Raw genomic sequence first — 12,783 nt, 5'->3', positions numbered from 1 at the left:
AGCAGGGGGGCAATAGTCAGCAGGGGGGCAATAGTCAGCAGGGGGGCAATGGTCAGTTGAGCTGTAACCTCCTCGAACACTTCGGGGATTGTATCATCTCTATCCGGTCTGCTCCGAGAACCCCCCCGCTCTATGTTTATCTTGCGGATCAGAGCCCAAGTACGACCTAAAACTCGGGTTGGGAAGCGGCTAAGCGGCGCGGCTCGGTCGGAGCCCGATAAGCTCCACTTGTCACACGTGGGAAGAGACCGGCAGTCGCGACAACCATGATTGTTCCTGAACTACAAAGGACGCTGATAGTGCGGGTAGACGGCAGCGAGGCGCTCCTAGCACAAGGAAACTATACAGGAGGGGAAGGGGAGGGGGTTCTGGGAAAGTTGGGGTCTTCCGCCAAGGAGATTGCCCCCCCGTCCGGGCGGGGAGAACGCGAAGCACGTGGGTTGATCATAGTGATAGATGTCGACTGATACGGAATATTTGGTAGTCATCAACATCAGCACACCTGTAAATGGGTCAGCGATCCTGCAGAGTGGCGTGCGAGAGGCACCATGGGGGTCAACCCAGCCTCTTCAGCCAGACCAGGGGATTCGTGACACTGGTACCTGATCTGTTGCCATTATCCGACACGCGCCGCCGATACTTACGAGTAGGTAATTACTACTAACTAATTGCTGGTTACCGACTTTGAGTGACGGCTGGACCTTGCTGTCCGGAATGACGCAGCAGCCGTAATCCCAGCAACGTGGGTTTGATACCATACCCATGACCCTTAACCGGGTTATCAGGGGTGCGAGCGACGGGACCCCGCCAGACCGATCCTCTCGGGCTTCGGAGAGCAATCCATTTCGTACGCCAAACGAGTTTCAAGGTGACGGGATTGGCCGTGTTAATCCTCGAGTCCAGAGTGGCAAGCCCGCCTAATACGCACAGACCGAAGACGATGCCAATGTCTCTCCGATACCGATAACGTATGATCGCCTGACGGTTTTGTGAATGGTTCGTGTTCTGTGCAAATAGAGAGGTTTTACGTAAGGTATCCAGCTATTGACCTCGTGCTACGATGCAAATTATGGAAGGGAGGCCAGAGACGGGCTTATAGGGTATGACCAGATGTGACGTCTGTGATCAGAACTGGGGGCAATATTCCAAGTTTCCAGCGTCAGTTCGCGGTGTTCATTTCAGTGGGGGTTTTTTTTTTTTTTTTTTTGCATGAACGAAGCAACTGTGGGCCAAGTCTCACTTTCCAAGGAGTCATCCTCCAATTCTTCCTTCTTTTCTCATCCCAGTCAATGGAAATGCGAGGAGTGAGTTGGGGGTGGGTGGATTACGCCCAGAATCAGAGACATTAGTCGGTCTGGCTGAAGAGTGGGGGAGGACAGCAGACAACAGTTCACCAGCTTCAGCATCCCACGCCAATCCGAATTTATCATATGATCATAGAAGGAGGGTCGTAAAATAGGAGACGAAAAAAAGAAAAAGGAGGGGCAGGGGCTGCCGGGGGGGTTGAGCCCCCTGGATCGTGAGAAGACTCAGAACCCAACGGCTAGAGCTTTTTTTGTCCTTAAGGAACTGGCTCGTGTTTCCTATGGATTGGTAGCTTGACTATATAAGGGGTTTGGAGGTCATATTCTCTAAGTTTTTATATGCCCCTATCTCGACGATGGTGCCTAAGTTGATGGCTAGCAGCCAAATATGGGACATCGAGTCCGCATGGCGGGCAAGGAAATGCTTGGTACTCTGGCTGGTTAAGCTTCGGATATCATGAAATGTTGATGTCCAAATAATGAGGTGAATTGCACACGATCGTCTGTCTGTCTGATCTCTGTACACGTGTAAGAGTTGCCCTTGTCGTCAAGATACAGGGGATCGCCCCCAAGGCATGTGGCACCCTGGTCAAATAGGTAATTACTGCGTAACTAAAAAAATGAAAATGAAAATTTTGGGAGAGTCGGTGTGACCTAGCCCAGCCATCTCGGGTCCAGTGGACTGAGCCCCCGTCTTACCAGGCCTATCTGGGCGGCACGTCTGGTGATTCATCATCCTGGGCCCGCACATGGCTCGACTCGATACGTACGTTGTAAGGGTTCGTGAGCCGCTGATGTGAACCGACTCTACGGTTAGTTCTTGTTTCGAGAGAAGGTAAGGTGCCGAGGTCAGACAAGCACCATATTCCTGCGGGATGTCAAGGGCTTGATGACGGAAAGCCCCTAGTATCCGTACTTCGAAGTTACTTGACCGACATGACGGATCCCAAATTTCAGTATGAACAGGGGGGTCGATGGGAGAGCATGGGTACCTTGTTGTAATCAGGGGAGAGTGAGGAACGAATGGAGGATACGTCGTAGGGCAGAAGATACGACTACCCTCAACGCTCCCGGACTTCAAAGTTGACTCTATAGAGTGACAGATGTTGACACCAAAGCAACGTTCTGAGGAAGAGGTGGACGATTCTCAAGACTTGGTCGTCTCGGTATGACAGGACGAGGCTTCGATGGAGAACCGCAGTCCGAGAACGATACGAAGTCCATTGGCCCGGTAAGGTATTCGGTACTTTCGTGCCTCGTACGGGTTAAGCCTTGGGGTTAGCACATGGTAGGCTTTTAGGGCCGCGGGGAGCTTCCCGGCGCCGATCCCCATCAAACTTTGCCCTGACTGGGTAAGCATTGGGAACGGCGGTGAAGGTACCTGCCAATGGGGTTATCCGATGATAGCAGCCTTAGATCTGTTCAACCTGAGACCAAATCAAAGGCAAGATAATGGGTAAGAGACTGTATACTGTATTAAACTAAAGCTAAAATATAGGCGTTTATAAGCCAATGCTAGGTAGATCTACTTTTCATATTTCAACGGATAAGGCCGGCAAAGTCAAGAACGAAAAGGACAGGATTTGATGCAATTCGGTGCTTAAGAGCTCTGAAGTCATGGCTACCTAAATTACCGTACAGGTACCTACGGGCTCTCCACCTTATTCCCACTATAGATGCCTACAACGTATGTAAGGTACCTAGGTAACTTACGTTGTATACTTTAATAACCCCCACTTGCCGCTGTTGATGGATCAATGTGCGATTCCCAGACCGAATTTGCTTTTAGCTCCTTATCCTAAGTCTCAGTGATGTGGTGGCGTACCTAACCAGAAACCAATATTACAGTTGGGCAATGCACTAAAGGTACCTGGCGGCGGCTTGCCGGATGCTGTCAAACTCTTCTCCCGTTCTATGTACAGGTACTTTTCACACTTTCTCCACGGGAATCTTGTGGCCTTCGTATTACCCGCCTGCCAACCAGGTACAGGTACTGTGCCTTATCCGTTTATACAATTTACATGGTAATTACGAGCCATTATGTTATGAATTGTTATCCTAACTTGTTGGGTTCCGTACTGGAAAGCTCTCCCCAAGCACATCTGCCCTCCCAAGCACATCTACGGTTCCTGCGACCTACCTTACCTATAGGCATCATGACGGCTCTGCTCCTAGGCATCGACGCCTCAGTGCTGTCGTGTCATCCGAGTCGTCATGGTCTTCCCAAGTCTATCCGAGGCTTCCATAATTAACAACAGCCTCACTCTCAGTCTCCCTAGGTCGTCTGAACGACAATGCTGCCCGATTCAGCCCTCCCTCTTGCGCCGCATCTTCAACGTGGCTTGCCGCCTTCGTTATCTTTCGTCATACAAACAGCCTGCCATCGACGCGCTAGGCTTACGACATCGATGAAGCCCGACACGCCCTGAGACCTGACCGACTGGTAACATCATCCTCGCCGCCCATCACGAGCATTGGGAATCGATCTCATGTCACTTATTCACTTCCTCAATCGGGACATCCCGAGGAGGTAAATTTCGACGCCTCACGCAACTCCTAACTAAGTAGGGCCACGAATTGGGATTTTGACCGAATTGCACACTCGATCGCCTCATGCCGTGCTTCGCTGGTCCTCACACCAAGCTTCTTCTGCACGGTAATTGCCTTACCTACACCCTATCGGTCAATCCCGCCTTGCCCTGCCCAGTACATTTGATTACTTTCCAATAATCCGCTCCCACTTTGCCAGCCCTGATCTCCCCCTCAGGGTGCCATTGTCCTTCCCCACAACGTCTTCTCCTGGCGAACCTTTCACTTGCTCCCCCACACAATGTGGTCACAGCTTCACACCACACCTTTCATCTTGAGGGCGCCGGTCATGTCGTGCTTCTACTTGCTTCCAATCACTACACTTTCCCCTGATATGGGACCACACTATATCACCTTCCGATACGTTGTACAGTACGTTGTAAACAATTGGACTGCGAACCCCGGATTAGCTGCATATCGACGTTATGCAGGCCCCTTCTCGGGCTGTCGTTTATGTACCGCTCGGGGCCTGGTTCTGGTTGACTTGCCAGAGTACCCTGACAAGTGTCGCTTCTCACGAGTTCAACGGAGTATTAAGTACCTTACATATGTACCTTACATAAGGTAACGAGGACATGGTTCGTCACCGTCCTCAGCATTGTACATGTACCGGTACTTCGTTCCACCAACCGTTCCCGAGGGCCCGTCTCGCTTCCCTTGGAACGGGAATAGCTGGGCCCGCAAGGCACGGACGCAGCCCCCCCGGTTGGGGGGGGGGGGGGGGGTCTGCGTCCGTAGACTGACAAAAAAAGTCAGGCTTTGTCTTTGTTTTCTATGTTGCAATTGCGTCCGGACACCGGGGTGGGGAACACTCCCCAGGTAATTGCTCTCCCATAGATGTCACTACTGGGCCCGAAGACGGAGAGTCGAGATCAGCAAAAAGCAAGGAGACAGAGACACGGCTAGAGGGCCAAGATCGCTGGGTCTGTCCGTCCACACCCCCAAACACCTGTAATTAAATACACTAAACACGGACACCATGCCTGGACAGGCACATCCCTCTGGAAGGAGAAAGGCATCCCAAGTCTGACCCCGGTATCATACCCGACCCCCGCCATGCCATATTACCAGAGGTAGTGAGAGGAAAAGGAACGTGGGAGAGGTGGACGTGGACGACAGAAGAACGACGTAACGCGGGTCCAAGTCAGAGCACATGCTCATCATGTAGTGACATGCTGTACGAATAGGTGCTGTTGCTTTCCCTACCCTTGTGTTGCATTTTTTCTTCTTCCCACTGGCTCAGATCATGTGCCCTTTCTTCTCCTCTCGAGTTCTAGCAAATTTTCAATCCCTTCCACCTTGCTACTGTCCTAAGATGCAGCATGCCGTAGGGTGCCAGCGTAAATAAGGCCTCCTTCCGTACAATCAAACGCTGGGCTCCCGTCAACCTGCCAACCTACCCATCTTCTCATCAGCTTAGGCTCCGATCTATACATAACCTACATACATACAGCTCACTGCACAACATCTCACCGGCGTATCTGCTAATCCCTTCATGCCACGACATTTGCTTCCCAACCATCCCACGCCAATGATCACTTCATCTCATCGCCTTCCATCTCGACTCCTACGGGTATAAGACCAAAGAGAAAGCCCTCTGCCTGAACCTTTACCCCGAAGCTGTTCCACGAGCAGACATCTACTACTATCTCTACTCTATATCTGTCTTTAACTTGTCTGTTGTCTACCTCTCTTTCAGAATATACCGTCTCACTCTCATTGTTTGGTCCACACCTCTCAGCAGAAGGCCTGCATTCCTTTCCTTCGTGTGGGACTTGACAACTCCTATCTATCATCATGTCCGCCTCTTCATACCACAGCCATTGTGGAACTTGGCAGGAGCGCCTAGAGGGTACGTTAAAACAACGAGTATGAAAGTTGCTGAGACCTCTCTCAAGTTTACTAATCATCGTGCGATAGATGCCTGTCGCGAGGCGCAAATCATGCCGCCTGTCTTCCAGATCGTTTCCGACCGCCGAGGTAAGTGACGTTACTGAGAGGATCAATGGGAGGAGATCTCGGCTGACCCTTTCTCCCAGGCGGCCGTACAGCTTGGTCCAGCCGAGTCACCATCCAAGGGCGGACTCTGGCAGCAAGGTTCTGGTACGATGGCAAGAACCTCAACAACGCGAAGGAAGACGCCGCCGAGCTGGCACTCAACTACCTTGCGGGCTCCAACCCTAGCTCCCCAGCAAACAGCAGGGGGAGCTGGTAAGCGGCTCCCAGAGTCCTGCTGCGGAGGGAGTAGAAACTTCCCGACATCAATCGCGGTTCAATGCACAGATCAGCGTCGCGACTTGTACTCGTTCTTTTGAGTTTCCTTGCGACTTTTGATTTTTGTACGATACTGCCTGGAGTTTTTGGCGAAGGGGAACACCGGCCTGCGTCCCCACGGCGTCGGGAATTACACAAAAAGGGAACCTTGACGGAAATGGCGCAACATCTGGATTTTGTCTCCCCATGATCGACTTGGGTGTCACGAACATTGATACTAGCCTGTTGGATTAAGAGGGGTGATCTGAGGAAAGGAGGGAGGTACCTACTGTTTCATGAGCGAGGTTGGAAATTGCTGTTTCCATGTCTTGTCACATCTAATGTACCATGCTAGGAACTACCTAAGGTACAGAACAAGATGTCACGCACTTTAGGTACAAAAGGAAGGGAAAGGATGATGGGGCATTTGCACTTGCACTTCGGCGTTAGTCATTTGCTCCAGAAAAATGGAAAAGAAACAAAAAGATGGATCATTTATCGAGATATGCCATGAAACGGTCGTGAAATGAACGAGGTCAAAAAGTAAGGAGTCAAATGAGAGTAAGTGTACCCGAAAGAAGCGTGGCGGCTTCAAACATCAGGTAATTAATACGAAGTACCTACATAGGTACAGATACTCTCCCGAGCTAGGTCCACTTTGTAACGAGAACCCAACAAGCCAGCCCGTTCAATCGAGGGGGGCATCCTTGAGAAGACGGCATATTCCTTACCTCGTTGTCGATCGTCCAGGATAAGATGTTTGTCACTCTCTTACTTAGACATTCCAGGTCATGGACGTAATGAGTGCTGGGAGACCAGCAGGATTCGAAATGCGGATACTGCGCCCCCACTCTCGACACGCTGCCCCCGTGTTCAAGCGCGGCTTTGCTATCTAGGCGACGTCTTGCAGGAGCTGGTGCCCAAGGGTGAAGAAGCGAGGTTGACGCAAGGTCTCAACAGACCCGGTAAGGATTACTGACAACGGACGAACATCCAGGCCTCCCCCATTGGTAAGGTTCTGGAGGAGCTGGTCAGGCGCCGCCACGTCCCTTCGGCGGTCGTGTGTGTGTGTGTGGACGAAAGACCGCTACTTCGGACACCCGTCAACTGCATCTAGACCGCCGGGGTGGCCCCGCAATAAGGACGGGACGTTGGAGACTACCTACACGTGTAGAACCCAAGAACTTTTCCAGTAAAAGCGGATTAGGATTTTTGGGCGGTGTGATATGTAATTAGTCGGTAGGTTTGGGGCGGATGACAGAACCGGGCTGCAGCATCGTCATTACCTTAGTGGTCATGAGAGGCAGCAAGCCACTGAGATCACGTGCAAGAAGCCTCAGCCACAATGGGGCGCGGCACAGCCCGAAAATACAGCCATCCGTGCGCCACATTCGTTCGAGTGGACTTTTTTTGCGTGTTGCATCCTGAAACCAGCGCGACGCAAATTCGACCGACTGCAGAGAACTCCTGATTGGAGATCAAGGCTTTGGAAGTGAAAAAAGGGACCTTCCGAAGACCATGTCTCTGCGACCAAGCTTTAGGCTTGCCTGCAGAACGCTGGCACTACGATCAAGGCCAGTGTTGCCGAGACAGGAAGCCCTTGGGTGGTCGCTCTCGAAAAGACGATATGCCGACGACTCGACGACAAAACCTCCTGCGAAGCCATTGAATCAAGCAACCAGCACCACTCCCGCCGCGGATGTGTCACAAACGCAGACTAAGGGAGTAGGGGTGTCGAACCCGGCGGAAGACAAGGTAAGGTGTGGTGAAGAAGAACGGCGTCCGGATTTCGCTTTCCGTTGTCATTGACAAAGTTCGTCTCCAACAGGAGGGTTTAGGAGATGATTTCTCCGTGCAATCGAGCACGGAAGATGCGATTGATCAGCTCGAAGCTGCTCTTGCCGGCCTCTCCGAGAAGCCGAAGAGCAGAGCCACATCCAAGCCGGGAGAATCATGGGTATGGGCGAGATGCGTCTGCGATAAGACCCTTGTGCTTAACGACTATGCTGACTGGGACTCTGGACAGGATGCTCTGGCCGAAGAGGCTGCTGCGGACAACTCGGGGCTGACAGTCGAAGAGGCCATGGGAGAGTTGGAACGTGCCGCACAAGGACAGGGGAGCGGTGTCGGGCTCGAGGGTGGACTGACGCCGAGCCAGGAGGAACACCTTTACCGCGAAGGGTCCATCCCGCCCACGATGTCGGACGGCAATGCCCAACGAGATATTGAGGTGTTGGCCTCCGGTGGACTGCTGGCGGACGCAGTGGAGGAGCAACAAGTTCAGGTGGACGCTAAGGGGAGGGTACACAAGTGGCCTCTTCCCACGCTGCCTCTGGAGCCACAGAACAAACTCAAGTCCAGGTACCACCCAGTGCTCGACCAACTAACGAATCTGCTTATGCGACATGGCAAGAAGAGCGTTGCGCAGAGGGTAAGCCCGTGCACCCTGCGCTAGCCCCAGCGTTGGGTCCAGTTCCCCCGGAAAAAGAAGAACTCGTTTACTGACGAACGGGTTACAGAATATGGCGATGATCCTGAATTTCCTCCGAACCTCACCTCCTCCCATCCTCAGCCAGAAATACCCGTTGCTACCGGGTCATCCGCCGGCCTCGCACCTCCCACTCAACCCGGTCCTGTACATGACGTTAGCGATCGACAGCGTGGCGCCGCTTGTCCGCATCAACTATATCAAGGGTGGTGCTGGTGGTGGTCGAGCGCTCGAGGTGCCCAAGCCGCTCAAGGTGCGGCAGCGAAGGCGGACGGCGTTCCAATGGATCCTAGACGTGGTGTCGAAGAAGCGCTCGACGGGTAGTGGGCGCACACAGCTTGCGCACCGCATCGCAAACGAGATTATCGCAGTGGCGGAGGGGCGGTCGTCGGTCTGGGAGAAGCGGCAAGCGGTCCACAAGCTCGGCACGGCGACACGAGCCAACGTCAACAAGAAGCCCGTTCGCTCACACTAGATCAACGATAGGAGTGGAGCCGCACATTACGGCCGCCGGGCGTTGTAATATTAGATAGATTCCAGGGGCCATGTATTGTATCACTGTACCGAACAAACTGTATACCTACCTACGCATCAACTTCATTACGCTTGTCTTCATGTATATTCGTAGTCGTCGATGGACTCTACTAGATCTGGCGGTGTTCGGTAGGACTTCGAATGGTGCTAATACGATCCCCATGAGACACTCGAGATCTACTGTCTACATTAACATCTGGGACGTTAGACGGAGACAATCTACACCTCTGCCGGGGTTAGAAACGTTAGCTCGAGACTTTACCCCACGACCCGCCCGTTCATTAGATAAGGGTGCTGATCCGTACATTCTTACCTACTTTATATATAAAGGTATAAACGTTAATATCGCCACCGGACTAACGTTAATATAATTAAAGCTATCACGATATTTAAGACGTTTTTTTCTACCTAAACCCTCTAACTTTAAGCACTTATAACTTTACCAGTTTTTCTATAATCCCTATTTTAAAGCTATCGTCAGAATTATCAAAAGCAGCTCTTTTTAATATAACCGCTATTAACGCTATATCTAACCTGCCTAATATCGAGGATATCGAGATTTAACGCCTATCTACGCCTAAGACTTTATAGCTTTATCGCCTACCTATAATCGACGAATCTCCTAGTAGAATCAACCTACCTAAAGACGGGAGGCGTTTTAGCCCTCCTAGCTCTCCTTTAGCCTCGTGATAGAACCGGCTTAATAGCTAGTCGATTAGAGCTGCTTGTCGCGACGCCCTACTACTAATTTTACAAGACTAAGCCTCGTAGCCTCGCTCCTAAGAACTATCTCGAGATTTAAGGCTAGAGCTTCGGGGTCTTCGGCGTATCGTAGGCTAAAGCTATAGTCGGATTATAGAGTTAGCCTCTGTTACGGGTTAACCCCGATATAGAGGATCCGGCTATACCCCGGATCTTCCTGACTACGCGCTTAGTTAACTGACCTATACCGCTAAGTTATCGCTACCTTATAGCTAGCCTAGCGCTATAGACTTTTCTCCTTTTCCTTTTTCCTTTCTTAGTTCTAGATAATCTATTATTACGACCTTACTTAGTGACACGACCTATGACTAGTCGTTTATATATCTAGAACTTAGCGACACCTACGCGCTACGCTAATAATAGATTAGGATCCTAACGCTACCGCCTAATAACCTATTAGAATTAAATAGGTCGTAGAGTAGACGAACTAACGGTTCGAAGAAAATAACTAAGCCCTAAACGTAAGGCTAGGCCCTCTCTATAAATAATATACCGATATTAACTTAAGGCTCGCTCCGATATAAGGATACTACTCGGAAATACGCTAGTTTATAGACCGATAACGCGCGAGAGAAGAAGCTAATAAGCGATAATACTAGTTAGTCGAATAGCTTATAGCCTAGCTCCTAGGATCGCCTACCCCGTAGAACCTAACACCGCTTAACCTAAATATCCCGGCTCCCTTATAGACCCTGATAATCCTTATACTTGTAGAGTCTACCCTATTACCGGTTCTATCGCCTACGCTATAGCCGATAATAATAGTAGTCGCCCCGACCTTAATAGTAATACCCCGTAAGACTATCGATAGCCCGGCGAAGTTCTTAGGGAAGCGAGTATATTATAGCGCGTAGGCCTACACGATATAGTAAAAGCTTATAATCGTTAGCGACTTATTCTAAAATAATATACGAGCTTAGTATATAATCTATAATTACCTAAGGCCCGAAGTATAATAGGTTATATCGGCCTTTTATAAAAGCGATAGGCCGGGTAAGCTTATAGATCCTAATAACTTTATAGCGTATCTTAATCGTACTTACCTTAACCCTATAGAATAATTACGGGCCGCCTAAGCCTTACGTATAATTTATTAATAAACCGATAAGTCGTTTACCGCCTTTTTACCCTGTTTTAAAAGATAGATCGCCTTTACGGGTAATACCGAATAGGAAGCCACCGTATAGATCTTATTCCTTAAAGGAGCGATTACTTCGCGATTTAGGGATAAACTTATCTCCGCCCGAATCCCTATTAACTACTATACTGTATAGGTTAACGGCGTATAAAAGATTACTAGGAAACTTAAAGGCTATTAGTTTAAATAAAACTACGATAAATAAACTTAAGACTATATAACTGCGAAGAAGGATATTAACGGCGATATAAAGATAGGCGGAGTAAACCGTGTTAGTGATAGAAAAGCGAAGTAAAAGACTCGGATATACTATAACTATAATAAAAAAGGGTATATTACTCGGAACTATAAAAAGCTAAAGAAAAACTAAAACACGGTCCGGAAGGTTAAAGAGACTCGTACGAAAAATCGCGATAAGAGCGGGGATAAGTCGACTAGCGAGGATAACTCGGAAAAAAAGTAGCTCTAATGGGAAAACGGGTATTAAAGCCGATAGCCGCGATATAGCGGGAGTAAGAGGCGTTTAAAGTATATACTAGTAGTAACCCGGTACTTATAGTAGCTAGAGTAAATAAACGGCGTATCCTCACCCTTATTAATACTAGTTATAACTACTATACCGCTATAAGTAAATAGTTTACCTAAAGACTTTAATTACTATTAGTTGATAAGACGAATCGATTACTAAATAGCTTCTCGGAAGCTACTAGGACTATTAGTAGCGCGGGGATTATTATCTATAAGCTTAAGATTAACGGTTACCTGTAACGGATATTCGTATATATAGTACCCGGGCTTAACTAAGACGTATTCCTCGAGAAGCCCTAGATAGAATAAAATAACGTAATATACTACGCTAAAGATAAACGGCTTTACTATAGAGTAGCCGGATTAAATATACGACTTTATCACGAAAAGAAACCTATTAGAGTATAAGCTATCCATGACGCTTATTTAGTTATAGAATCTATATTCGCGGGTATTATTCGACGACTATAACGGAAAGGTAAGGAAGTCTTGATCTAGGGAGTAAGCCTAAGGGATATCGAAAAAGCGTTATATAAGAAATAACTAATAAACCTAAAGGACTTTATACCCGAAGAGTTACTACGAGAATTCGGCGATCTATTCGCGCCCGATAAGGCTAATTAATTACTGCTATACCGATTAGAAGTCGACTATAAGGTAAACCTTATACCCGGAAGCGATAGTAAAAAACTATAGCTTCTTTAGGGGCCACTCTATAATATATTAAAGGAAGAACTCTTAGTATTACGGAAAATACTTACCGACTTAATAGATAAAGGATTTATCCGTGCTAATAGTTCGGAAGCCGCGGCTCCTATCCTTTTTATAAAAAAGCTAGGCGGAGGACTTTGATTTTATTACGACTATTAAGCGTTAAACGCGATTACTAAATAAGACTATTATCTATTTCCCCTAATCGCCGAGATACTATAAAACCTAAACTAAGTAAAGTGGTTTATAAAGCTGAATATAGTCGCCGCATTTTATAAGATTAGGATAGCTTTAGGATATAAATATAAGACTATATTCCGAACTCGGTTTAGGCTCTTTAAATAGCTTATCTATCTATTCGGCCTAAGTAAGGCTCCCGTGACTTTCTAGCGATATATTAATAAAACACTATAGCGTTTCCTAAATAACTTTATTACCGCTTATATCGACGATATTCTAGTCTACTCTAATAAGAG

General features: G+C 48.7%; 5 protein-coding genes across 5 annotated transcripts; 4 read left to right on the top strand and 1 right to left on the bottom strand.

The window, feature by feature from the left end:
- Positions 1 to 266: 266 nt before the first annotated feature.
- Positions 267 to 606, top strand: SODALDRAFT_362495 (hypothetical protein; the record flags this gene model as incomplete). The annotated part of the gene is made up of 2 exons (XM_028614468.1): positions 267 to 435; positions 485 to 606. The coding sequence occupies 2 exons, from the start codon at positions 267 to 269 to the stop codon at positions 604 to 606; spliced, it is 291 nt and encodes a 96-aa protein (XP_028464477.1).
- Positions 607 to 675: 69 nt separating this feature from the next.
- Positions 676 to 1,255, bottom strand: SODALDRAFT_362494 (hypothetical protein; the record flags this gene model as incomplete). Its single annotated transcript, XM_028614467.1, has 4 exons — positions 676 to 892; positions 929 to 978; positions 1,060 to 1,119; positions 1,241 to 1,255. 4 exons carry the CDS (start codon positions 1,253 to 1,255, stop codon positions 676 to 678), a joined length of 342 nt encoding a protein of 113 aa, XP_028464476.1.
- A 437-nt stretch (positions 1,256 to 1,692) lies between these two features.
- On the top strand, positions 1,693 to 5,080 carry SODALDRAFT_362493 (hypothetical protein; the record flags this gene model as incomplete). The annotated part of the gene is made up of 17 exons (XM_028614466.1): positions 1,693 to 1,732; positions 1,840 to 1,881; positions 1,963 to 2,070; positions 2,271 to 2,316; positions 2,423 to 2,470; positions 2,605 to 2,656; positions 3,153 to 3,288; positions 3,391 to 3,429; positions 3,514 to 3,641; positions 3,700 to 3,834; positions 3,948 to 4,010; positions 4,072 to 4,265; positions 4,325 to 4,371; positions 4,490 to 4,598; positions 4,731 to 4,816; positions 4,885 to 4,969; positions 5,062 to 5,080. 17 exons carry the CDS (start codon positions 1,693 to 1,695, stop codon positions 5,078 to 5,080), a joined length of 1,377 nt encoding a protein of 458 aa, XP_028464475.1.
- A 610-nt stretch (positions 5,081 to 5,690) lies between these two features.
- SODALDRAFT_282266 (hypothetical protein) lies at positions 5,691 to 6,108 on the top strand (the record flags this gene model as incomplete). Its single annotated transcript, XM_028608333.1, has 3 exons — positions 5,691 to 5,745; positions 5,814 to 5,873; positions 5,933 to 6,108. The coding sequence occupies 3 exons, from the start codon at positions 5,691 to 5,693 to the stop codon at positions 6,106 to 6,108; spliced, it is 291 nt and encodes a 96-aa protein (XP_028464474.1).
- Positions 6,109 to 7,569: 1,461 nt separating this feature from the next.
- Positions 7,570 to 9,322, top strand: SODALDRAFT_335778 (ribosomal protein S7). Its single transcript, XM_028612544.1, has 4 exons — positions 7,570 to 7,901; positions 7,975 to 8,103; positions 8,173 to 8,577; positions 8,666 to 9,322. Exons 1-4 carry the CDS (start codon positions 7,665 to 7,667, stop codon positions 9,107 to 9,109), a joined length of 1,215 nt encoding a protein of 404 aa, XP_028464473.1. The 5' UTR covers positions 7,570 to 7,664; the 3' UTR covers positions 9,110 to 9,322.
- The last annotated feature ends 3,461 nt before the right edge of the window (positions 9,323 to 12,783 follow it).

The sequence above is a fragment of the Sodiomyces alkalinus genome, assembly GCF_003711515.1.
Source record: "Sodiomyces alkalinus F11 unplaced genomic scaffold SODALscaffold_9, whole genome shotgun sequence".
Lineage (NCBI taxonomy): Eukaryota > Fungi > Ascomycota > Sordariomycetes > Glomerellales > Plectosphaerellaceae > Sodiomyces > Sodiomyces alkalinus.
Note: the sequence above shows the minus strand (reverse complement) of the source record. Positions and strands in the feature narration are given on the sequence as shown.

Excerpts from the sequence above, each read along its gene's own strand:
- SODALDRAFT_335778 (XM_028612544.1), top strand. The coding sequence starts at position 7,665 with ATGTCTCTGCGACCAAGCTTTAGGCTTGCCTGCAGAACGCTGGCACTA. Across the intron at positions 7,902-7,974 it reads CGAACCCGGCGGAAGACAAG|GAGGGTTTAGGAGATGATTT; the intron begins GTAAGGTGTGGT and ends CGTCTCCAACAG. Across the intron at positions 8,104-8,172 it reads CCAAGCCGGGAGAATCATGG|GATGCTCTGGCCGAAGAGGC; the intron begins GTATGGGCGAGA and ends GACTCTGGACAG.